The 26,207-nt window shown below is 43.8% G+C and overlaps 1 protein-coding gene across 1 annotated transcript in view; it reads left to right on the top strand.

The window, feature by feature from the left end:
* Positions 1-269: 269 nt before the first annotated feature.
* Positions 270-26,207, top strand: part of LOC139274040 (NACHT, LRR and PYD domains-containing protein 6-like) — a 203,810-nt gene continuing 177,872 nt past the window's right edge. Inside the window, exons 1-6 of the mRNA XM_070891094.1 lie at positions 270-531; positions 2,649-2,699; positions 4,521-4,571; positions 12,570-12,736; positions 13,938-14,109; positions 14,197-14,262. Of these exons, the coding sequence (XP_070747195.1) occupies positions 270-531; positions 2,649-2,699; positions 4,521-4,571; positions 12,570-12,736; positions 13,938-14,109; positions 14,197-14,262 (769 nt within the window). The remainder of the gene's footprint in view (positions 532-2,648; positions 2,700-4,520; positions 4,572-12,569; positions 12,737-13,937; positions 14,110-14,196; positions 14,263-26,207) is intronic.

Raw genomic sequence — 26,207 nt, forward strand, 5'->3', positions numbered from 1 at the left:
TAGGACAAAGACAGACACCAGTATGTATGGCGAAGCATCTAATTCATATTGATGAAAGGCCAGCAACTGCAACAAGAGATGGATCCCAGACAGTCGGTAAAACACACGTGGCAACTCGGTTTAAAAACTGGAATCGGGTGTGAATTCTCATCACCAATTACATGTCCAGTTCGCTTTGTAAGAGAACGCTAACCAAAGTGATTATTGTGTGTGGGTATATACGCACACGTTTAATATAGAACGGCTACAGCACACACCAAGACAGGAATATGTTTAGGAGGTTTAAGAGACGTTTTCGGAAACCTGCAGAGAGCTCAGAGTCCCCGAGCAACAGCAGCAGCTCAGACACATTAGCTCCCACTTGCACAGATGTGGACATGGTGGAGAATAGCAAAGGCCCTTTTGGGAACGATGACTGTGGGCCCCCAACATCCAGTGGTGTGGAGCGACCACCTGAAAAGAAACATAAACAAACTGACTGGTCTTTCGATGATATTGCAACAAGTTTGAATGAGGTGGCCCACAATACAGGTACGTCTGATAAAATAACCATTTCTGCTCAGTGTGTCTGTGTGCATCCATTCGCACACACAGCAATAGTCCATCCAAAAGGTTCTCATGCACACACACTAACAGGCCACCCAACTGCTCTCCCCCAAACAGACACACACCAACAACAATCTCACATACCAATAAAAGTCTCTCCTACAAACACACATACAAAAAGGCTCTCTCACAGACATAACACCAACAGTCACCATCACACACACACCAACAGCCCGTACAACAGACTCCCTCACACACACACACACGCACACTCACACACCAGCGTGTATTTCAGCATGTGTGTGTGTTTATTTCTGTACATATGTGTATATTTCAGTGTTTGTTTCTGTGTCTGTGTATATTTCAGTGTATTTGTTCAGTGTGTGTGTATATTTCAGCGTGTTTATTTATGTGGGTGCATATTTCAGTGTGTGCGTATATTTCAGTGTGTGTATATTTCAGCATGTGCGTATATTTCAAAGTGTGTCTATATTTCTATCTGTATATTTCAGAGTGTGTGTGTATATTTCAGTGTGTGTCTAATATTTGAGCTTGTATGTAGATTTTAATGTCTTTATATTTCAGAGTGTGTGCGTTTATATTTCAGTGTGTGTGTTTACATTTCAGTGTGCGTGTAATATTTCAGTCTGTATAATATTTCAGTGTGTCTGAATGCATTTCAATGCATGTGTATATTTCTGAGTGTATGTGCATTCCTGTATTTCAATTTATGATTGTGTGTGTTTATTTCGGTCTCTGTGTATATTGCAATGTGTCTGTATATATCAGTGTGTATATATTTCTGTGTCTATACTTAAGTGTGTGTATTTTGTGTGTGTGCAAATTTCTGCTTGTGTATATTTAAGTGCGTTTGTATATTTTGGAGAGTGTGTATATTTCAGTGAGTATATATTTATTTCAGTGTGCATATATTTCCGAGTGTGGGTGTATTTCAGTGTGTGTGGGAGTGTTCAGTATGTGTATATCTGTGCATGTATATTCAAGAGTAGTGTGTAAATTTCAGAGTAGTGTGTACATTTCAGAGTGTGGGTGTATTTCAGTGGGTGTATTCAGTGTGTGTATACATGAGTGTGAATATTTCAGCATAGTATGTAAATTTCGTAGTAGAGTGTATATTTCAGTGTGTGTGTATAATTCAGAGTGCATGTGTATATATTTCAGTGTGTGCGTATATTTCAGAGTGTTTGATGTGACACTGTGGAAATAGTTTGAATCTGTATCTAAATCGTGCTGTACCCGGCCTGCCTGACCATGTTTGATGGAACAGTGCAAAGGGAACGTTAATCGGTGTCTAAACTGTTGTGTACAAGTCCTGGGAGCGGTTGATGAGACAGTTTTACCCCTTGCTGTGCCTACACTGAGAATGTTGGATTGGACAGTGCAGAGTGTTCTTCAATCTTTATCTAACCCAATGTGTACCCGTCTGACCATAGACCAATGACCCCTGGGTCAGTGAGAAGGGAAATCAGTCAGGGTTCCTGCTCCGATCACTGCCCAGTGAGCCCTGGGTTAGAAAGAGAGGGGAAATCAGACAGGATTCCTGCTCCTGATCGCTGTCCAGTGACCCCTGGGTTAGAGAGAGAGTGGCGATCAGCCAGGATTCATGCTCCTGATCATTGCCCAGTGACACCTGAGTGGGAGAAAGACCGGAGATCAGTCAGGGTTCCTGCTCCAGATCACTGTCCACTATTCCCTGGGTTAGAGAGAGAGAGTGGAGATCAGCCAGGGTTCCTGCTCCTGTGCATTGTCCAGTGACCTTGGGTTTGAGAGAGAGGGGAAATCAGCCAGGTTTCCTGCTCCTAATCACTGTCCAGTGACTTTGGGTTTGAAAGAGAGGGGAATCATCCAGGGTTCCTGCTCCTGATCACTGCCCTGTGACCTATATTTATCGCCCAGCGCTAAGTTGCTCTGCAGCCATTAAGAATCAGTGTGCGACTCAAGTTATATGAAGGCCAGGTCTCTCCCTCATGGATAGTAGTCGACCATATCACTTTTTATGACATACAGAGAGCTTTCAACGGTCTTGCATCTGCTTTATTCAAATTATTTAACTTGTATTAATGAGTTGTCACTTTCTGTAGGACACGCAACGACCTCTACCGTGACAGAGCATCCGCCGACAGCAGCATCAGGTGAAAGTTTCTCTCCTGAAGTCCCTGCTTCCTGTTTGTTTCCTGCTGTCTTGTACCTAATTATATCTGGAGTGAACAGAGTGGGAAGGCTGAGGGGATTTGCAGTGATCAGTACTTTGATTTTAATTCACTAACTGTACCCGGAACATGTGTGCGTAGGTGTAAATAATAAACAGAGCAGAAAAGGACCTGCTTGATGGGATGGTGTAAAGGGAGCTTTACACTCTATCTAACGTGTGCTATACCTGACGCACAGCTCAGCAGACTACCCAACAAACACTCACATACCAACAGACCACACAACAGACTCTCAGGAAGACCAACAGACCACCCAACAGACACTCACACACACCAACAGACCAGCCAACAGACTCTCACACACCAACAAATCAACCAACAGACTCTCACACACCAACAAACCACTCAACAGACTCTCTCACACACCAACAACCCACCCAACAGACTCACACACACCAAACAACCCACCCAACGGACTCAATCACACACACACCAACAGTCAACCCAAAGGCACTAACACGTACACACACTCACCCACCAAATGACCATCCTGCAGCCAACCCCACACCAACAGAACACCCCACGGAGACTCATACCCACAAACAGACCAGCTAGGGTTCCTGCTCTTGATCACTGTCCAGTGATCCCTGTTGGTGGTCTGTTGGTGTGCGAGCGTCTTTTGGGTGGTCTGTTGGTCTGTGCGAGAGTCTGTTTTGTGGTCTGTTGGTGTGTGAGAGTGTGTTGGGTGGTCTGTTGAACTATGCGTCAGGTATAGCACACGTTAGATAGAGTGTAAACTTCCCTTTACACAGTCCCATCAAACAGGTCCTTTTCTGCTCTCTTTATTATTTACAGCTGCACACACTTGCACACGGAGGCTCATACCCAACAACAGTCCAGCTAGGGTTCCTGCTCCTGACCACTCTCCAGTGACCCCTGGTTTAGAGAGAGCAAAGTCAGCCAGGGTTCTTGCTGCTGCTAACTTTCCAAAAACTACTGGGTTAGAAACAGGAGAAATCACCAGGGTTCATGCTCCTGCTCACTGTCCAGTGACCCCTGTGTTAGAGAGAGGGGAAATCAGCCAGGGTTCCTGCTCCTGATCACTGCCCAGTTACCCCTGAGTTAGAGAGAGGGGAAATCAGCCAGGGTTCCTGCTCCTGATCACTGCCCAGTGACCCCTGAATTACAGACAGCGAAATCAGCCAGAGTTCCTGTTCCTGGATCATTGTCCAGTGACCCCTGAGTTAGTGAGAGGGGATGTCGCGCAGGGTTCCTGCTCCTGATCACTGTCCAGTGACCCCTGGTTTAGAGAGTGCAAAGTCTGCCAGGGTTCTTGCTGCTGATCACTTTCCAGTGACCACTGGGTTAGAAAAAGGGTAAATCACCAGGGTTCCTGCTCCTGCTCATTGTCCAGTGACCCCTGAGTTAGAGAAAGGGGAAATCAGCCAGGGTTCCTGCTCCTGATCACTGTCCGGTGACCCCTGAGTTAGAGAGAGGGGAAATCAGCCAGGTTTCCTGCTCCTAATCACTGTCCAGTGACTTTGGGTTTGAAAGAGAGGGGAATCATCCAGGGTTCCTGCTCCTGATCACTGCCCTGTGACCTATATTTATCGCCCAGCGCTAAGTTGCTCTGCAGCCATTAAGAATCAGTGTGCGACTCAAGTTATATGAAGGCCAGGTCTCTCCCTCATGGATAGTAGTCGACCATATCACTTTTTATGACATACAGAGAGCTTTCAACGGTCTTGCATCTGCTTTATTCAAATTATTTAACTTGTATTAATGAGTTGTCACTTTCTGTAGGACACGCAACGACCTCTACCGTGACAGAGCATCCGCCGACAGCAGCATCAGGTGAAAGTTTCTCTCCTGAAGTCCCTGCTTCCTGTTTGTTTCCTGCTGTCTTGTACCGAATTATATCTGGAGTGAACAGAGTGGGAAGGCTGAGGGGATTTGCAGTGATCAGTACTTTGATTTTAATTCACTAACTGTACCCGGAACATGTGTGCGTAGGTGTAAATAATAAACAGAGCAGAAAAGGACCTGCTTGATGGGATGGTGTAAAGGGAGCTTTACACTCTATCTAACGTGTGCTATACCTGACGCACAGCTCAGCAGACTACCCAACAAACACTCACATACCAACAGACCACACAACAGACTCTCAGGAAGACCAACAGACCACCCAACAGACACTCACACACACCAACAGACCAGCCAACAGACTCTCACACACCAACAAATCAACCAACAGACTCTCACACACCAACAAACCACTCAACAGACTCTCTCACACACCAACAACCCACCCAACAGACTCACACACACCAAACAACCCACCCAACGGACTCAATCACACACACACCAACAGTCAACCCAAAGGCACTAACACGTACACACACTCACCCACCAAATGACCATCCTGCAGCCAACCCCACACCAACAGAACACCCCACGGAGACTCATACCCACAAACAGACCAGCTAGGGTTCCTGCTCTTGATCACTGTCCAGTGATCCCTGTTGGTGGTCTGTTGGTGTGCGAGCGTCTTTTGGGTGGTCTGTTGGTCTGTGCGAGAGTCTGTTTTGTGGTCTGTTGGTGTGTGAGAGTGTGTTGGGTGGTCTGTTGAACTATGCGTCAGGTATAGCACACGTTAGATAGAGTGTAAACTTCCCTTTACACAGTCCCATCAAACAGGTCCTTTTCTGCTCTCTTTATTATTTACAGCTGCACACACTTGCACACGGAGGCTCATACCCAACAACAGTCCAGCTAGGGTTCCTGCTCCTGACCACTCTCCAGTGACCCCTGGTTTAGAGAGAGCAAAGTCAGCCAGGGTTCTTGCTGCTGCTAACTTTCCAAAAACTACTGGGTTAGAAACAGGAGAAATCACCAGGGTTCATGCTCCTGCTCACTGTCCAGTGACCCCTGTGTTAGAGAGAGGGGAAATCAGCCAGGGTTCCTGCTCCTGATCACTGCCCAGTTACCCCTGAGTTAGAGAGAGGGGAAATCAGCCAGGGTTCCTGCTCCTGATCACTGCCCAGTGACCCCTGGATTACAGACAGCGAAATCAGCCAGAGTTCCTGTTCCTGGATCACTGTCCAGTGACCCCTGAGTTAGTGAGAGGGGATGTCGCGCAGGGTTCCTGCTCCTGATCACTGTCCAGTGACCCCTGGTTTAGAGAGTGCAAAGTCTGCCAGGGTTCTTGCTGCTGATCACTTTCCAGTGACCACTGGGTTAGAAAAAGGGTAAATCACCAGGGTTCCTGCTCCTGCTCATTGTCCAGTGACCCCTGAGTTAGAGAAAGGGGAAATCAGCCAGGGTTCCTGCTCCTGATCACTGTCCGGTGACCCCTGAGTTAGAGAGAGGGGAAATCAGCCAGGGTTCCTGCTCCTGATCACTGCCCAGTGACCCCTGGGTTAGAGAGAGAGTGAAATCAGCCAGGGTTCCTGTTCCTGGATCACTGTCCAGTGACCCCTGGGTTAGTGAGAGGGGATGTCGCGCAAGGTTCCTGCTCCTGATCACTGTCCAGTGACCCATGGTTTAGAGGGAGCAAAGTCAGCCAGGGTTCTTGCTGCTGATCACTTTCCAGTGACTACTGGGTTAGAAAGAGGGTAAATCACCAGGGTTCCTGCTCCTGCTCACTGTCCAGTGACCCCTGAGTTCGAGAGAGGGGAAATCAGCCAGGGTTCCTGATCCTGATCACTGTCCAGTGACCCCTGAGTTAGAGAGAGGCGAAATCAGCCAGGGTTCATGCTCCTGATCACTGCCTAGTGACCCCTGGGTTAGAGAGAGAGCGAAATCAGCCAGGGTTCCTGTTCCTGGATCACTATCCAGTGACCCCTGGGTTAGTGAGAGGGGATGTCACGCAGGGTTCCTGCTCCTGATCACTGTCCAGTGACCCCTGGGTTAGAGAGAGATAGATACAGCCTAGGGTTGGAATCATGGAAATTTAGGACACAGAAGACCATTTAGCCCAACGAGTCTGTGCCGGTCGAAAAAGAGTTACCCCGCCTAATCCCACCTACCAGCACTAGGTCCATAGCTGTGTAGATTAAGGCACTTTGAAAAGAAAAACGAAAGACTTGCATTTACGTAACGCCTTTCACGACTACCGGACGTCTCAAAGCGCTTTACAGCCAATGAAGTAAATTTAAAGTGTAGTGACTGTTGTAGTGTAGGAAATGCAGCAGTCAACTTGCACACAGCAACATGATAATGATCAGATAATCTGCTTTTATTATGTTGATTGAGAGATAAATATTGGCCAGGACACCGAGTATAACTCCCTTGCTCTTCTTTGAAATAGTGCCATGAATTTTTTTTTACTTCCAGCTGAGAGAGCAAACCAAGCCTCCATTCAACGTCTCATCTGAAAGACAGCCTCTCCGACAATGTAGCGCTGCCTCAGCACTGCATTGGAGTATCAGCCTAGATTGATATGCTCAAGTTTCTGGAGTGGAACTTGAACCCACAACCTTGTGACTCAGAGGTGAGTGCGCTACTCACTGAGCCACAGCTTACATATGCAAGTGCACATCCAAGTATATTTTAAATGTGGCGAGCGTTTCTGCCTGCACCACACTTTCAGGCAGTGAGTTCCAGACTCCCATCTCCCTCTGGGTGAAGAATTGCTTCTTCATCTCCCTCTAAACCTTCTACCAAAAAATGTAAATCGATACCCCCTAGTTATTCACTACTCTGCTAAGGGGAATAGGTCCTTCCCATCCACTCTATCTCGGCCACTCATAATTATATACAGCTCAATCGGTCTCCCCTCAGCCTCCTTTCTTCCCAGGAGAACAACCTCAGCCTATCCAATCTTTCCTCAAAGTTAAAATTCTCCAGTCCTGGCAACATCCTCGTAAATCTCCTCTGTACCCTCCTGAGTGCAATCCCATCCTTCCTGTAATGCGGTGACCAGAATTGCATGCAGTACTCCAGCTGTGGCCTAACTAGTGTTGTATACAATTTTAGCATAACTTCCCTGCTCATGTATTCTAGCCTCAGCTAAAGGAAAGCATTCCATATGCCTTTTCAACTACCTTATCGTCCTGTCCTGCTACCTTTATAGATCATATACACCAATGTCCCTTTGTTCCTCACCACACGTTAAAAAAATCCACACACAGGCATCTTCCACCCCTCAACATGTCGTTCCCGATCTCAAATATTATTGAAACACATCTGAACTTTTTGACGTGAAAGCTAGCCATCATCGATTCGAGGGACTGCCTACGATGATGATGTAATGCGGCGACCAGAATTGCACAAGGTACTCTAGCACTGGCCTAACTAGTGTTTTATACAGTTCAAGCATAACTTCCCTGCTCTTATAGTCTATGCCTCGAATAATAAGGACAAGTATTCCATATGCATTCTTAGCCAACTTATCGACCTGGCCTGCAATCTTCAGGGATCTGTGGACCTACAATCCAAGGTCCCTCTGTTCCTCTACACTTCTCAGCATCCTCCCATTGATTGTGTGTTCCCTTGCCTTGTTGATCCTCCCCAAATGCATTACCTCACACTCTTCCAGATTGAATTCTATCTGCCACTGTTCTGACCAACTGACCAGTTCATCGATATTTTCGTGCAGTTTGGAGCTTTTCTCTTCACTGTCAACCACACAGCCAATTTTTTGTATCATCTGCAAACGTCTTTATCATGCCCCCCCTAAATTTAAGTCCAAATCATTAATGTATACTACAAAAAATAAGGGACCCAGTAATGAGCCCTGTGGAACCCCACTGGAAATAGCCTTCCAGTCACAAAAACACCCATCAACCATTACACTTTGCTTCTTGCCATTGAGCCAAATTTGTATCAAATTACCCACTGTCCCTTGGATCCTATGGGCCTTTACTTTATGAACAGCCTGCAATGTGGGACCTTGTCAAAAGCCTAGCTAAAATCCATGTTAACTACATCAAATGCACTGCCCTCATCGACCCTCCTCCTTACATAAGAACATAAGAAATAGGAACAGGAGTAGGCCTTTTGGCCCCTCAAGCCTGCTCCGCCATTGAATAAGACCATGGCTGAACAGATCTTGGCCTCAACTCAACTTCCCCGCCCGCTCTCCATAATCCTTGACTCCCTTATCATTCAAAAATCTGACTCCACAGCTCTATGGCATAGAGAATTCCAAAGGTTCCCAACCTTCTGAGAGAAGAAATTCCTCTTCATCTCCAATTTAAATGTACACCACCTTATTCTGAAACTATACCCTCTAGTTCTAGATTTCCCCACAAGGGGAAACATCCTCTCTGCATCTAAGCTGTCCACCTGCTCTTGTATGGTCAATAAGATCATCTATCAAGTTTTCTAAACTCCAATGAGTATAAGATCAACCTGCTCAAAGTTTCTTCATAAGAAAACCCCTTCATGTCAGGAATCAACCTAGTGAACTTTCTCTGAACTGCCTCCAATGAAAGTATATTCCTCCTTAAATAAGGAGACCAGAACTGTACGCACTACTCCAGGTGTAATCTCACAAATATCATGTACAGATTTAGCAAGACATTTGAGCCAAAGGTAGTCTTGAGGAAGAGTTCATACAGTGTATTCGGGATGAATTCTTAGAACCATACGTTGTGGAACCAATCAGGGAGAAGACTATTTTTGATCTGGTAATATGTAATGAGACTGGATTAATTAATGATCTCGTTGTAAAGGATCCTCGTGGGAAGGGTGATCATGGCAGAGTAGAATTTCAAATTCAGTTTGAGGGTGAGAACACCACGTCTCAAACTAGTATCCTGAACTTAAATAAAGTCAATTACAAAGGTATGACTTCAGAGTTGGGTAAAGTGGACTGGGAAAATCAAATCAACGGTACGACAGCAGATGAGCAATGGCAAGCCTTGAAGGAGATATTTCATAATTCTCAGCAAATATATATTCCAGTGAGAAACATAGGGTCCAGACTTTGTCAAAGCCAAGTTCCATCCAAGTGCCATCCAAAGGACCGTTCGGGAGACTTGTCGGTACTCAACTTCCCCGCCCGCAGGGAGATTCCTCAAAAAGATCTGCAAAGACCGCCTGGCATCAAAAAACCTACTTGCAACGTGAATCTGGGCAGCAGCGAGCGGAAGCTCCCGATTTCGGCGGCAAATGCAATCCTCACCAACGTTCTGCTGAGGAGTGAGTTGGGCCCAGGAAGGGGGAACATATAAAAATGAAAATTTATCCTAAAAAAAAAAACACTGGAAAACCTTCATGGGATCCCATCCACTTGAATCTCTAAAAAAATAAAAGAAGATAACTAAACTTTACTTGACATTGGGGTTCGGCTTGCTTCCATGCAGCGGTCCTTCCCCCTGCTGCCACCGAATCCCACCCGGAGGAATCTGCCAGCTCAGCAGGCGGGAAGTCACTGACATGCCTTGCGCGATAGCGATCATCAGCGAGCAGTTCCCAGCGGTCCTCCCCTTCCGGCGGCGGGAAGCCTAGTGGAAACTTGCATTGAGGGCAGATGGCCCAATAAACTTAGTGGCAGTCGGTGACAGCGGGCAGCAGTGTGCGTTGAGTCCACCAAGTTCGGCGCCAAAGATTCGAAGGGAAAGATGAACCGTCCGTGCCTAACCAAGGAAGTAAAGGATGGTATCAAATTGAAAACAAAGGCACACAATGTTGTGAAGAATAATGGAAGGCCAGAAGATTGTGAAATTTTTGATAGCAGCAAAGGACAACTATAAAACGAATATACAATGAGAAGATAGTTTATGATAGTAAATTGGCACGAAATATAAAAGCAGAAGTAAGTGCTTCTACAGGTATACAAAAAGGAAGCGAGTGGCTGAAGTAAACATTGATTCCTTAGAGGATGAGACTGGAGAATTAATAATGGGAAACCAATCATCATCATCATAGACAGTCCATCAAAATGAGTATGACTTGCTTCCATGCAAAAAAGGATAGTGTAGGGTGGAAGATGCCTCTGCGTGGATTTTTTTAACGTGTGGTGGCCGTTGCACACCAGCCACCACATGGGTTTGACCGAAATAGAACTTGGTCCAGTGGCAAGGATTAACCAAGATGACTGGAGACCTGCTCTGCTGCATGGGCCTAGTGCACACACAATCGCAGTGTGGGCTAGCTCGTGCTGCCCCTCGGCCCACGCCTCTTCTGGGCCCCGAACTCGCGCCTCTCCTGCGCCCTCGGTCACATCCTTTTACAATCTCTTGACGCTCCTTTGTCATGATCTCGACGTTCCTGCCTATGCTCCAATCGCTGACCTGGACATTGATGACATCCCTCTTCGCAGCCGTCGCCCTCCTGCACCAGCTTGCGCTGTATCTTGCAGTGGTATGCCGCTACAATGCCCATGGCTGCCGCTCGCCACTCCTTCCATGGCTCTGACCCACCGCCGATGTTCTCCCACAGGTCGGGGCATTTGAACAAATATTTTGTATCGGCTTTCACGGGACGCGAAACTAAAAGCATCCCAATGATTGATAATCAAGGGGTTATTGTGAGTGGGAGGTGGGGCTTAAAACAATGACTATCACTAGAGAAAAAGCCTGAGGCAAACTAATGTGACTAAAGGTGGAAAAGTTTGGACAGTGGACTTAATTTGAAGACATTCTGGCCAGAGAGCTTTATCTGATATAAATTCAGCAGCCGGCAAATATGCTTTTATTGTTCACTCCGGCCTTGAAAGATAAGCACGAGCCTGAGAAAGTATTGGTGGATAACTGAGCACGGGAGTTGTAAAAGAAAACTTGTGTAAACTTAAGTTATTGTCAAGGGGCAAGTGAAGCAGTTAACTGAATGAGGTAATGCTATGGAAAATGTGAATTCTCACTTTGCAGACTTGGGGAAAAAAGGTATAAAAGAGCAGTTACTGGAACAGATAATTTGGAATTTGAAGGTAAGGTACGCCAAGCTCGAACAGTAATACCTTTTGAATTGCCCGGCGAACATGCAAGGATTTGCCATAACCGCTGCTGTTAGCTGAATGTGTAATTATTGTCAGCCGTGGTCAGTGGGTAGCACTCTCGCCTCGGACTTCAAGCCCCACTCCAGAGATTGGAGCACAAACATCCAGGCCAACACTCTAGTGCAGTACTGAGGGAGCGCTCCACTTTCGGAGGGGCAGTACTGAGGGAGCACTGCACTGTCGGTGCAGCTGCATTGAGGGAGCACTGCAATGTCGTGGGCAGTACTGAGGGAGCGCTGCACTGTCGAAGGGGTAGTACTGAGGGAGCGCTGCACCGTCGGAGGGGCAGTACTGAGGGAGCGCTGCATTGCAGGAGGGGCAGTACTGAGGGAGCGCTGCCCTGTTGTGGGGCAGTACTGAGGGAGCACTGCACTGTCGGAGGGCATTACTGAGGGAGCGCTGCATGGCAGACCTGCTGTCGTTTGGATGAAACGTTAAACTGGGGCCCCCTTCTGCCACCTCAGGTGAATATAAAAAAATACAACGGCACTATTTCAAAGAAGAGCAGCGGAGTTATCCCCGGTGTCCTGGCCAAAATGTATCCCTCAATGAACATCGCTAAAAGAGAATGTCTGGTCATTATCACATTGCTTTGCTTGCTTTGCACAAATTGAGCTGTCGCATTTCTGACATTACAACAGTGACGTCACTTCAAAAAGTATCTCACTGGCTGTGAAGCAATTTGGGACATGCTGAGGGCATGAAAGGCGCTCTTAAATTACAACTCCTTTTCTTGCAATAATAGTTATCACTGTCTGCTTAATAAATCTGTGAACATCACCAATAAATGCTTTGATCGCTATTGTTCTGAGGAGTAAAACTGAACCCGCATCCTTTAACACTAGGCTTGGCTGTTGTGTTGCTTTCGGCAGATATTTGATGGTGTCTATTTGTATCCTGTTTACCAGGCCTCAGAGCTTCTATCAGACAGATTCTGAAAGGTTACAGTGACATCCATCTCCGCAGAGTCACCGAGTTCTACCGCTCCAGAATAGAAGAAGCCATTGAGGAATGTGTAGATGGTGTCAGTCTCGCGATATTGGCTGAAATGGAATGTAGCGGTCAGGTGTACACGGTAGGGTGGAGAGTGGAATTATCTTTCAATCTGCCCCTTGACCCTCAGCGAGCTTGATTTCCACAACCTGCACACGGCAGAGTTCAGCACAAGCCCCTCGCACAGTCGCGAGGAAAATCTGGCACGTCACTTCCAAACCTCAAAGTCTGTAACTCCCTGCCTTCAATCGGAGGCTGCAGAAGTTAATCTCTGCAGGGAGAAAATTCGGCATTTCAGTGTTGTGGCGTGGAACCTCATTCAGTGAGAGACTTTATCGAGAAATTACGTGACCCTCCCCAGCCCTTTTTGTTTCATATTGATTTTCAGGGGGTGGCCATCACTGGCAAGGCCAGCATTGATTGCTCATCATAGTTGGCCTTGAGAAGGTGATGATGGTGGGCCAGCTTCCTGAAGTGCTGGGTAGCGGGTTAGATACAACTCAGTGACTTGCTAAGACCAATCTAGCCGGCAGTTAATATAAGATAATGAGGGGGCTCGACAAGGTGGATGCAGAGAGGATATTTCCAATCATAAGGGAAACTAAAATTATGGGGCATAGACTCACAATAAAGGGCCTCACTTTTAAAATTGAGATGAGGAGGAATTTCTTCTCTCAGAGGATTGTAAATCTATGGAATTCTCTGCCCCAGAGAGCTGTAGAGGCTGGGTCATTGAATATATTTCAGGTGGAGATAGGCAGATCTTTGAGCGATAAGAGAGTAAAGGGCTATGGGGAGCGGGCAGAGAAGTGGAGTTGAGTCCATGATCAGATCAGCCATGATATTATATGGCAGAGCAGGCTCGAGTGGCCAAGTGGCCTACCCCTGCTCCTATTTTAAATGTTCTTAAGAGTGACCCAGGCTGGTGTGAGACTGGAGTCACCGAGAGGCCCAGACCCGGTTTGGGACGGCAGGTGTCCTTCCCTAAAGGGACATTGGTGAATCCCTTCGATTTTTACCACACTCCGACAGCTTGGTGGTTTCCCATTCATCGTGACCGTTGTTTATGATGAGAAAGCAGCAGACACCGTGTTGCTTTATCAAGAGCCAGCATCCCATCAGGGAGCTGTTGAAATATTTTTATTTGGATCACAGCTAACACCGTCCGTATCTGGGTGTCAGATCTGAGATTTCCGGGGGCCCTGGTGATGTAAATATATCATTTTCTGGTGGACATAAAGCTATCTTGCAATGTCTGTGATGTGCCTGAACCTGTTTTACAGGAGATCCAACAGCTGGAGAGGGACGGCCGTCGTAAGGATGCATCCAGACTTCTCCTGGACACCGTGATGGAAAGAGGACCGCGGGCAGGGAGAGCAATGTGGGAAACATTTGTAAAGATGGAGATCACCAAACCGAAACTGAGAAATATACTGCAGCAGATTGAAAGTAAAGGTATGAGGGATGGACACTGAATGTACCTGGATTTTCAATAAGAACATGCACTGTCCGCTTTGTAACCGGTGACAATTATTTCAACAGGAGCCAGTCTACCATTGGAAGTGAGCCAGAGTCTCATGGAACGCAGAGTTTCCAACTATCTAAAAGGTAAATACACAGAAATTTAATCGTTTGCAAACCCTGAGACTGATTCCCAGTTCACAGTTTATGCACCTGTCAGTAAGCTCACGGGCATTGTGAGAGGCTTAGCCAGTCAGGTGTTGTGCACAAGACTGAATAAAACACCAGCCATTTGGGTTTAGGTCACCCACGATGAGCTATGCAGTTGTGAGCCGAGTGGATGAACTGGAAATGTGTTGTGTATTGTTAAACTTTTGTAAATACAGCAATTAGTTGTAAATAGCAATGTGTTGCTATGAATTCTAAAGCAAAGAACCCACACAGCAATACATCACAAGACTGATTCCATATTCACAGATTGTGAGACTGACTCCAGTTCACAGATTGTGAGACTGATTCCATATTCACAGATTGTGAGACTGACTCCAGTTCACAGATTGTGAGACTGATTCCAGTTCACACATTGTGAGACTGAATCCAGTTCACAGATTGTGAGACTGATTCCGGTTCACAGATTGTGACACAGATTCCCAGTTCACAGTTTGTGAGACTGATTCCAGTTCACAGATTGTGATACTGATTCCAGTTCACATATTGTGAGGTTGATTCCAGTTCATAGATTGTGAGACTGATTCCAGTTCACAGATTGTGAGACTGATTCCAGTTCACAGATTGTGAGACTGATTCCGGTTCACAGATTGTGAGACTGATACAAGTTCACAGATTGTGAGACAGATACCAATTCACAGATTGTGAGACTGATTCCAGGTCACAGATTGTGAGACTGATTCCTAGTTCAGTTTGTGAGACTGATTCCAGTTCATAGAATGTGAGACTGATTCCAGTTCACAAATTGTGAGAGGGATTCCAGTTCACAGATTGTGAGACTGATTCCAGTTCACAGATTGTGAGACTTATTCCAGTTCACAGATTATGAGAATTATTCCTAGTTCACATATTGTGAGGCTGATTCCAGTTCACAATTTGTGAGACTGATTCCAGTTCACAGATAGTGAGACTGATTCCAGTTCACAGATTGTGAGACTGATTCCAATTCACACATTGTGAGAATGAATCCAATTCACAGATTGTGAGACTGATTCCAGTTCATAGATTGTGAGACTGATTCCAGTTCACAGGTTGTGGTACTGATTCCAATTCACAGATTGTGAGACTGATTCCAGTTCACAGATTGTGAGACTGATTCCTAGTTCAGTTTGTGAGACTGATTCTAGTTCACAGATTGTGAGACGGATTGCAATTCACAGATTGTGAGACTGATTCCAGTTCACAGATTGTCAGACTGATTCCGAGTTCAGTTTGTGAGACTGATTCCAATTCACAGATTGTGAGACTGATTCCAGTTCACAGATTGTGAGACTGATTCCAGGTCACAGATTGTGAGACTGATTAAAGTGTACAAATTGTGAGACTGATTCCCAGTACACACATTGTGAGACTGATTCCAATTCACAGATTGTGAGACTGATTCCAGTTCACAGATTGTGAGACTGATTCACAGTTCACAGATTGTGAGACTGATTCCAATTCACAGATTGTGAGACTGATTCTAGTTCACAGATTGTGAGACGGATTCCAATTCACAGATTGTGAGACTGATTCTAGTTCACAGATTGTGAGACCGATTCCAATTCATAGATGGTGAGACTGATTCCAGTTCGCAGATTGTCAGACTGATTCCTAGTTCAGTTTGTGAGACTGATTCCAGTTCACAAATTGTGAGACTGGATTGCAATTCACAGATTGTGAGACTGATTCCAGTTCACAGATTGTGAGACTGATTCCTAATTCATTTTGTGAGTCTGATTCCAGTTCACAGATTGTGAGACTTATTCCAGTTCAGAGATTGTGAGACTAATTGCCAGTTCACAGATTCTGAGTCTGATTCCCAGTTCACAGATTGTGAGATTGATTCCAATTCACACATTGTGAGACTGAATCCAATTCACAGATTGTGAGACTGATTCCAGTTCACAGATTGTGAGACTGATTCCATTTCACAGATTGGGAGACTGATTCCAGTTCACAGATTGTGAGACTGATTCCATATTCACAGATTGTGAGACTGACTCCAGTTCACAGATTGTGAGACTGATTCCAGTTCACAGATTGTGACACAGATTCCCAGTTCACAGTTTGTGAGACTGATTCCAGTTCACAGATTGTGATACTGATTCCAGTTCACATATTGTGAGGTTGATTCCAGTTCACAGATTGTGAGACTGATTCCAGTTCACAGATTGTGGGACTGATTTCAGTTCACAGATTGTGAGACTGATTCCGGTTCACAGATTGTGACACAGATTACCAGTTCACAGTTTATGAGACTGATTCCAGTTCACAGATTGTGATACTGATTCCAGTTCACATATTGTGAGGCTGATTCCAGTTCACACATTGTGAGACTGAATCCAATTCACAGATTGTGAGACTGATTCTAATTCACAGATTTTGAGACTGAAACTAGTTCACAGATTGTGAGACGGATTCCAATTCACAGATTGTGAGAATGATACAAGCTCACAGATTGTGAGACAGATACCAATTCACAGATTGTGAGACTGATTCCAGATCACAGATTGTGAGACTGATTCATAGTTCAGTTTGTGAGACTGATTCCAGTTCACAGAATGTGAGACTGATTCCAGTTCACAAATTGTGAGAGGGATTCCAGTTCACAGATTGTGAGACTGAGTCCAGTTCACAGATTGCAAGACTTATTCCAGTTCACAGATTGTGAGAATTATTCCCAGTTCACATATTGTGAGGCTGATTCCAGTTCACAATTTGTGAGACTGATTCCAATTCTGACATTGTGAGAATGAATCCAATTCACAGATTGTGAGACTGATTCCAGTTCACAGATTGTGATACTGATTCCAGTTCACATATTGTGAGGCTGATTCCAGTTCACAGATTGTGAGACTGATTCCAGTTCACAGATTGTGAGATTGATTCCAATTCACACATTGTGAGACTGAATATGATTCACAGTTTGTGAGACTGATTCCAGTTCACAGATTGTGAGACTGATTGCAGTTCACAGCTTGTGAGACTGATTCCAATTCACAGATTGTGAGACTGATTCCAATTCACAGATTGTGACACTGATTCCAGTTCACAGATTGTGAGACTGATTCGCAGTTCACAGATTGTGAAACTGATTCCAATTCACAGATTATGAGACTGAAACTAGTTCACAGATTGTGAGACGGATTCCAATTCACAGATTGTGAGACTGATACAAGTTCACAGATTGTGAGACAGATACCAATTCACAGATTGTGAGACTGATTCCAATTCACAGATTGTGAGACTGATTCCAGTTCACAGATTGTGAGACTGATTCCTAGTTCAGTTTGTGAGACTGATTCCTGGTCACAGATTGTGAGACTGATTCCAGATCACAGATTGTGAGACTGATTCTAGTTCACAGATTGTGAGACGGATTCCAATTCACAGATTGTGAGACTGATTCCAGTTCACATGTTGTGAGACTGATTCCAATTCACAGATTGTGAGACTGATTCCAGATCACAGATTGTGAGACTGATTCTAGTTCACAGATTGTGAGACGGATTCCAATTCACAGATTGTGAGACTGATTCCAGTTCACAGGTTGTGAGACTGATACCAATTCACAGATTGTGAGACTGATTCCAGTTCACAGATTGTGAGACTGATTCCAATTCACAGATTGTGAGACTGATTCCAGTTCACAGATTGTGAGACTGATTCCAGTTCACAGATTGTGAGACTGATTCCAATTCGCAGATTGTGATACTGAAGCTAGTTCATAGATTGTGAGACGGATTCCAATTCACAGATTGTGAGACTGATTCCAGTTCACAGATTGTGAGACTGATTCCAGTTCACAATTTGTGAGACTGATTCCAGTTCACAGATTGTGAGACTGATTCCAGTTCAGAGATTGTGAGACTGATTCCAATTCTGACATTGTGAGAATGAATCCAATTCACAGATTGTGAGACTGATTCCAGTTCACAGATTGTGATACTGATTCCAGTTCACATATTGTGAGGCTGATTCCAGTTCACAGATTGTGAGACTGATTCCAGTTCACAGATTGTGAGATTGATTCCAATTCACACATTGTGAGACTGAATACGATTCACAGATTATCAGCCTGATTCCAGTTCAGAGATTGTGAGACTGATTCGCAGTTCACAGATTGTGAGACTGATTCCAATTCACAGATTGTGAGACTGAAACTAGTTCACAGATTGTGAGACTGATTCACAGTTCACAGATTGTGAGACTGATTCCAATTCACAGATTGTGAGACTGATTCTAGTTCACAGATTGTGAGACGGATTCCAATTCACAGATTGTGAGACTGATTCTAGTTCACAGATTGTGAGACCGATTCCAATTCACAGATGGTGAGACTGATTCCAGTTCGCAGATTGTCAGACTGATTCCTAGTTCAGTTTGTGAGACTGATTCCAGTTCACAAATTGTGAGACTGGATTGCAATTCACAGATTGTGAGACTGATTCCAGTTCACAGATTGTGAGACTGATTCCTAATTCATTTTGTGAGTCTGATTCCAGTTCACAGATTGTGAGACTTATTCCAGTTCAGAGATTGTGAGACTAATTGCCAGTTCACAGATTCTGAGTCTGATTCCCAGTTCACAGATTGTGAGATTGATTCCAATTCACACATTGTGAGACTGAATCCAATTCACAGATTGTGAGACTGATTCCAGTTCACAGATTGTGAGACTGATTCCAATTCACAGATTGGGAGACTGATTCCAGTTCACAGATTGTGAGACTGATTCCATATTCACAGATTGTGAGACTGACTCCAGTTCACAGATTGTGAGACTGATTCCAGTTCACAGATTGTGACACAGATTCCCAGTTCACAGTTTGTGAGACTGATTCCAGTTCACAGATTGTGATACTGATTCCAGTTCACATATTGTGAGGTTGATTCCAGTTCACAGATTGTGAGACTGATTCCAGTTCACAGATTGTGGGACTGATTTCAGTTCACAGATTGTGAGACTGATTCCGGTTCACAGATTGTGACACAGATTACCAGTTCACAGTTTATGAGACTGATTCCAGTTCACAGATTGTGATACTGATTCCAGTTCACATATTGTGAGGCTGATTCCAGTTCACACATTGTGAGACTGAATCCAATTCACAGATTGTGAGACTGATTCTAATTCACAGATTTTGAGACTGAAACTAGTTCACAGATTGTGAGACGGATTCCAATTCACAGATTGTGAGAATGATACAAGCTCACAGATTGTGAGACAGATACCAATTCACAGATTGTGAGACTGATTCCAGTTCACAGATTGTGAGACTGATTCATAGTTCAGTTTGTGAGACTGATTCCAGTTCACAGAATGTGAGACTGATTCCAGTTCACAAATTGTGAGAGGGATTCCAGTTCACAGATTGTGAGACTGATTCCAGTTCACAGATTGTGACACAGATTCCCAGTTCACAGTTTGTGAGACTGATTCCAGTTCACAGATTGTGATACTGATTCCAGTTCACATATTGTGAGGTTGATTCCAGTTCACAGATTGTGAGACTGATTCCAGTTCACAGATTGTGGGACTGATTTCAGTTCACAGATTGTGAGACTGATTCCGGTTCACAGATTGTGACACAGATTACCAGTTCACAGTTTATGAGACTGATTCCAGTTCACAGATTGTGATACTGATTCCAGTTCACATATTGTGAGGCTGATTCCAGTTCACACATTGTGAGACTGAATCCAATTCACAGATTGTGAGACTGATTCTAATTCACAGATTTTGAGACTGAAACTAGTTCACAGATTGTGAGACGGATTCCAATTCACAGATTGTGAGAATGATACAAGCTCACAGATTGTGAGACAGATACCAATTCACAGATTGTGAGACTGATTCCAGATCACAGATTGTGAGACTGATTCATAGTTCAGTTTGTGAGACTGATTCCAGTTCACAGAATGTGAGACTGATTCCAGTTCACAAATTGTGAGAGGGATTCCAGTTCACAGATTGTGAGACTGAGTCCAGTTCACAGATTGCAAGACTTATTCCAGTTCACAGATTGTGAGAATTATTCCCAGTTCACATATTGTGAGGCTGATTCCAGTTCACAATTTGTGAGACTGATTCCAATTCTGACATTGTGAGAATGAATTCAATTCACAGATTGTGAGACTGATTCCAGTTCACAGATTGTGATACTGATTCCAGTTCACATATTGTGAGGCTGATTCCAGTTCACAGATTGTGAGACTGATTCCAGTTCACAGATTGTGAGATTGATTCCAATTCACACATTGTGAGACTGAATATGATTCACAGTTTGTGAGACTGATTCCAGTTCACAGATTGTGAGACTGATTGCAGTTCACAGCTTGTGAGACTGATTCCAATTCACAGATTGTGAGACTGATTCCAATTCACAGATTGTGACACTGATTCCAGTTCACAGATTGTGAGACTGATTCGCAGTTCACAGATTGTGAAACTGATTCCAATTCACAGATTATGAGACTGAAACTAGTTCACAGATTGTGAGACGGATTCCAATTCACAGATTGTGAGACTGATACAAGTTCACAGATTGTGAGACAGATACCAATTCACAGATTGTGAGACTGATTCCAATTCACAGATTGTGAGACTGATTCCAGTTCACAGATTGTGAGACTGATTCCTAGTTCAGTTTGTGAGACTGATTCCTGGTCACAGATTGTGAGACTGATTCCAGATCACAGATTGTGAGACTGATTCTAGTTCACAGATTGTGAGACGGATTCCAATTCACAGATTGTGAGACTGATTCCAGTTCACATGTTGTGAGACTGATTCCAATTCACAGATTGTGAGACTGATTCCAGATCACAGATTGTGAGACTGATTCTAGTTCACAGATTGTGAGACGGATTCCAATTCACAGATTGTGAGACTGATTCCAGTTCACAGGTTGTGAGACTGATACCAATTCACAGATTGTGAGACTGATTCCAGTTCACAGATTGTGAGACTGATTCCAATTCACAGATTGTGAGACTGATTCCAGTTCACAGATTGTGAGACTGATTCCAGTTCACAGATTGTGAGACTGATTCCAATTCGCAGATTGTGATACTGAAGCTAGTTCATAGATTGTGAGACGGATTCCAATTCACAGATTGTGAGACTGATTCCAGTTCACAGATTGTGAGACTGATTCCAGTTCACAATTTGTGAGACTGATTCCAGTTCACAGATTGTGAGACTGATTCCAGTTCAGAGATTGTGAGACTGATTCCAATTCTGACATTGTGAGAATGAATCCAATTCACAGATTGTGAGACTGATTCCAGTTCACAGATTGTGATACTGATTCCAGTTCACATATTGTGAGGCTGATTCCAGTTCACAGATTGTGAGACTGATTCCAGTTCACAGATTGTGAGATTGATTCCAATTCACACATTGTGAGACTGAATACGATTCACAGATTATCAGCCTGATTCCAGTTCAGAGATTGTGAGACTGATTCGCAGTTCACAGATTGTGAGACTGATTCCAATTCACAGATTGTGAGACTGAAACTAGTTCACAGATTGTGAGACTGATTCACAGTTCACAGATTGTGAGACTGATTCCAATTCACAGATTGTGAGACTGATTCTAGTTCACAGATTGTGAGACGGATTCCAATTCACAGATTGTGAGACTGATTCTAGTTCACAGATTGTGAGACCGATTCCAATTCACAGATGGTGAGACTGATTCCAGTTCGCAGATTGTCAGACTGATTCCTAGTTCAGTTTGTGAGACTGATTCCAGTTCACAAATTGTGAGACTGGATTGCAATTCACAGATTGTGAGACTGATTCCAGTTCACAGATTGTGAGACTGATTCCTAATTCATTTTGTGAGTCTGATTCCAGTTCACAGATTGTGAGACTTATTCCAGTTCAGAGATTGTGAGACTAATTGCCAGTTCACAGATTCTGAGTCTGATTCCCAGTTCACAGATTGTGAGATTGATTCCAATTCACACATTGTGAGACTGAATCCAATTCACAGATTGTGAGACTGATTCCAGTTCACAGATTGTGAGACTGATTCCAATTCACAGATTGGGAGACTGATTCCAGTTCACAGATTGTGAGACTGATTCCATATTCACAGATTGTGAGACTGACTCCAGTTCACAGATTGTGAGACTGATTCCAGTTCACAGATTGTGACACAGATTCCCAGTTCACAGTTTGTGAGACTGATTCCAGTTCACAGATTGTGATACTGATTCCAGTTCACATATTGTGAGGTTGATTCCAGTTCACAGATTGTGAGACTGATTCCAGTTCACAGATTGTGGGACTGATTTCAGTTCACAGATTGTGAGACTGATTCCGGTTCACAGATTGTGACACAGATTACCAGTTCACAGTTTATGAGACTGATTCCAGTTCACAGATTGTGATACTGATTCCAGTTCACATATTGTGAGGCTGATTCCAGTTCACACATTGTGAGACTGAATCCAATTCACAGATTGTGAGACTGATTCTAATTCACAGATTTTGAGACTGAAACTAGTTCACAGATTGTGAGACGGATTCCAATTCACAGATTGTGAGAATGATACAAGCTCACAGATTGTGAGACAGATACCAATTCACAGATTGTGAGCCTGATTCCAGTTCACAGATTGTGAGACTGATTCATAGTTCAGTTTGTGAGACTGATTCCAGTTCACAGAATGTGAGACTGATTCCAGTTCACAAATTGTGAGAGGGATTCCAGTTCACAGATTGTGAGACTGAGTCCAGTTCACAGATTGCAAGACTTATTCCAGTTCACAGATTGTGAGAATGATTCCAGTTCACAGATTGTGAGACTTATTCCAGTTCACAGATTATGAGAATTATTCCTAGTTCACATATTGTGAGGCTGATTCCAGTTCACAATTTGTGAGACTGATTCCAGTTCACAGATAGTGAGACTGATTCCAGTTCACAGATTGTGAGACTGATTCCAATTCACACATTGTGAGAATGAATCCAATTCACAGATTGTGAGACTGATTCCAGTTCATAGATTGTGAGACTGATTCCAGTTCACAGGTTGTGGTACTGATTCCAATTCACAGATTGTGAGACTGATTCCAGTTCACAGATTGTGAGACTGATTCCTAGTTCAGTTTGTGAGACTGATTCTAGTTCACAGATTGTGAGACGGATTCCAATTCACAGATTGTGAGACTGATTCCAGTTCACAGATTGTCAGACTGATTCCGAGTTCAGTTTGTGAGACTGATTCCAATTCACAGATTGTGAGACTGATTCCAGTTCACAGATTGTGAGACTGATTCCAGGTCACAGATTGTGAGACTGATTAAAGTGTACAAATTGTGAGACTGATTCCCAGTACACACATTGTGAGACTGATTCCAGTTCACAGATTGTGAGACTGATTCCAGTTCACAGATTGTGAGACTGATTCACAGTTCACAGATTGTGAGACTGATTCCAATTCACAGATTGTGAGACTGATTCTAGTTCACAGATTGTGAGACGGATTCCAATTCACAGATTGTGAGACTGATTCTAGTTCACAGATTGTGAAACCGATTCCAATTCACAGATGGTGAGACTGATTCCAGTTCGCAGATTGTCAGACTGATTCCTAGTTCAGTTTGTGAGACTGATTCCAGTTCACAAATTGTGAGACTGGATTGCAATTCACAGATTGTGAGACTGATTCCAGTTCACAGATTGTGAGACTGATTCCTAATTCATTTTGTGAGTCTGATTCCAGTTCACAGATTGTGAGACTTATTCCAGTTCAGAGATTGTGAGACTAATTGCCAGTTCACAGATTCTGAGTCTGATTCCCAGTTCACAGATTGTGAGATTGATTCCAATTCACACATTGTGAGACTGAATCCATTTCACAGATTGTGAGACTGATTCCAGTTCACAGATTGTGAGACTGATTCCAATTCACAGATTGGGAGACTGATTCCAGTTCACAGATTGTGAGACTGATTCCATATTCACAGATTGTGAGACTGACTCCAGTTCACAGATTGTGAGACTGATTCCAGTTCACAGATTGTGACACATATTCCCAGTTCACAGTTTGTGAGACTGATTCCAGTTCACAGATTGTGATACTGATTCCAGTTCACATATTGTGAGGTTGATTCCAGTTCACAGATTGTGAGACTGATTCCAGTTCACAGATTGTGGGACTGATTTCAGTTCACAGATTGTGAGACTGATTCCGGTTCACAGATTGTGACACAGATTACCAGTTCACAGTTTATGAGACTGATTCCAGTTCACAGATTGTGATACTGATTCCAGTTCACATATTGTGAGGCTGATTCCAGTTCACACATTGTGAGACTGAATCCAATTCACAGATTGTGAGACTGATTCTAATTCACAGATTTTGAGACTGAAACTAGTTCACAGATTGTGAGACGGATTCCAATTCACAGATTGTGAGAATGATACAAGCTCACAGATTGTGAGACAGATACCAATTCACAGATTGTGAGACTGATTCCAGTTCACAGATTGTGAGACTGATTCATAGTTCAGTTTGTGAGACTGATTCCAGTTCACAGAATGTGAGACTGATTCCAGTTCACAAATTGTGAGAGGGATTCCAGTTCACAGATTGTGAGACTGAGTCCAGTTCACAGATTGCAAGACTTATTCCAGTTCACAGATTGTGAGAATGATTCCAGTTCACAGATTGTGAGACTTATTCCAGTTCACAGATTATGAGAATTATTCCTAGTTCACATATTGTGAGGCTGATTCCAGTTCACAATTTGTGAGACTGATTCCAGTTCACAGATAGTGAGACTGATTCCAGTTCACAGATTGTGAGACTGATTCCAATTCACACATTGTGAGAATGAATCCAATTCACAGATTGTGAGACTGATTCCAGTTCATAGATTGTGAGACTGATTCCAGTTCACAGGTTGTGGTACTGATTCCAATTCACAGATTGTGAGACTGATTCCAGTTCACAGATTGTGAGACTGATTCCTAGTTCAGTTTGTGAGACTGATTCTAGTTCACAGATTGTGAGACGGATTCCAATTCACAGATTGTGAGACTGATTCCAGTTCACAGATTGTCAGACTGATTCCGAGTTCAGTTTGTGAGACTGATTCCAATTCACAGATTGTGAGACTGATTCCAGTTCACAGATTGTGAGACTGATTCCAGGTCACAGATTGTGAGACTGATTAAAGTGTACAAATTGTGAGACTGATTCCCAGTACACACATTGTGAGACTGATTCCAGTTCACAGATTGTGAGACTGATTCCAGTTCACAGATTGTGAGACTGATTCACAGTTCACAGATTGTGAGACTGATTCCAATTCACAGATTGTGAGACTGATTCTAGTTCACAGATTGTGAGACGGATTCCAATTCACAGATTGTGAGACTGATTCTAGTTCACAGATTGTGAAACCGATTCCAATTCACAGATGGTGAGACTGATTCCAGTTCGCAGATTGTCAGACTGATTCCTAGTTCAGTTTGTGAGACTGATTCCAGTTCACAAATTGTGAGACTGGATTGCAATTCACAGATTGTGAGACTGATTCCAGTTCACAGATTGTGAGACTGATTCCTAATTCATTTTGTGAGTCTGATTCCAGTTCACAGATTGTGAGACTTATTCCAGTTCAGAGATTGTGAGACTAATTGCCAGTTCACAGATTCTGAGTCTGATTCCCAGTTCACAGATTGTGAGATTGATTCCAATTCACACATTGTGAGACTGAATCCATTTCACAGATTGTGAGACTGATTCCAGTTCACAGATTGTGAGACTGATTCCAATTCACAGATTGGGAGACTGATTCCAGTTCACAGATTGTGAGACTGATTCCATATTCACAGATTGTGAGACTGACTCCAGT

This window comes from Pristiophorus japonicus, chromosome 9, assembly GCF_044704955.1.
Source record: "Pristiophorus japonicus isolate sPriJap1 chromosome 9, sPriJap1.hap1, whole genome shotgun sequence".
Lineage (NCBI taxonomy): Eukaryota > Metazoa > Chordata > Chondrichthyes > Pristiophoridae > Pristiophorus > Pristiophorus japonicus.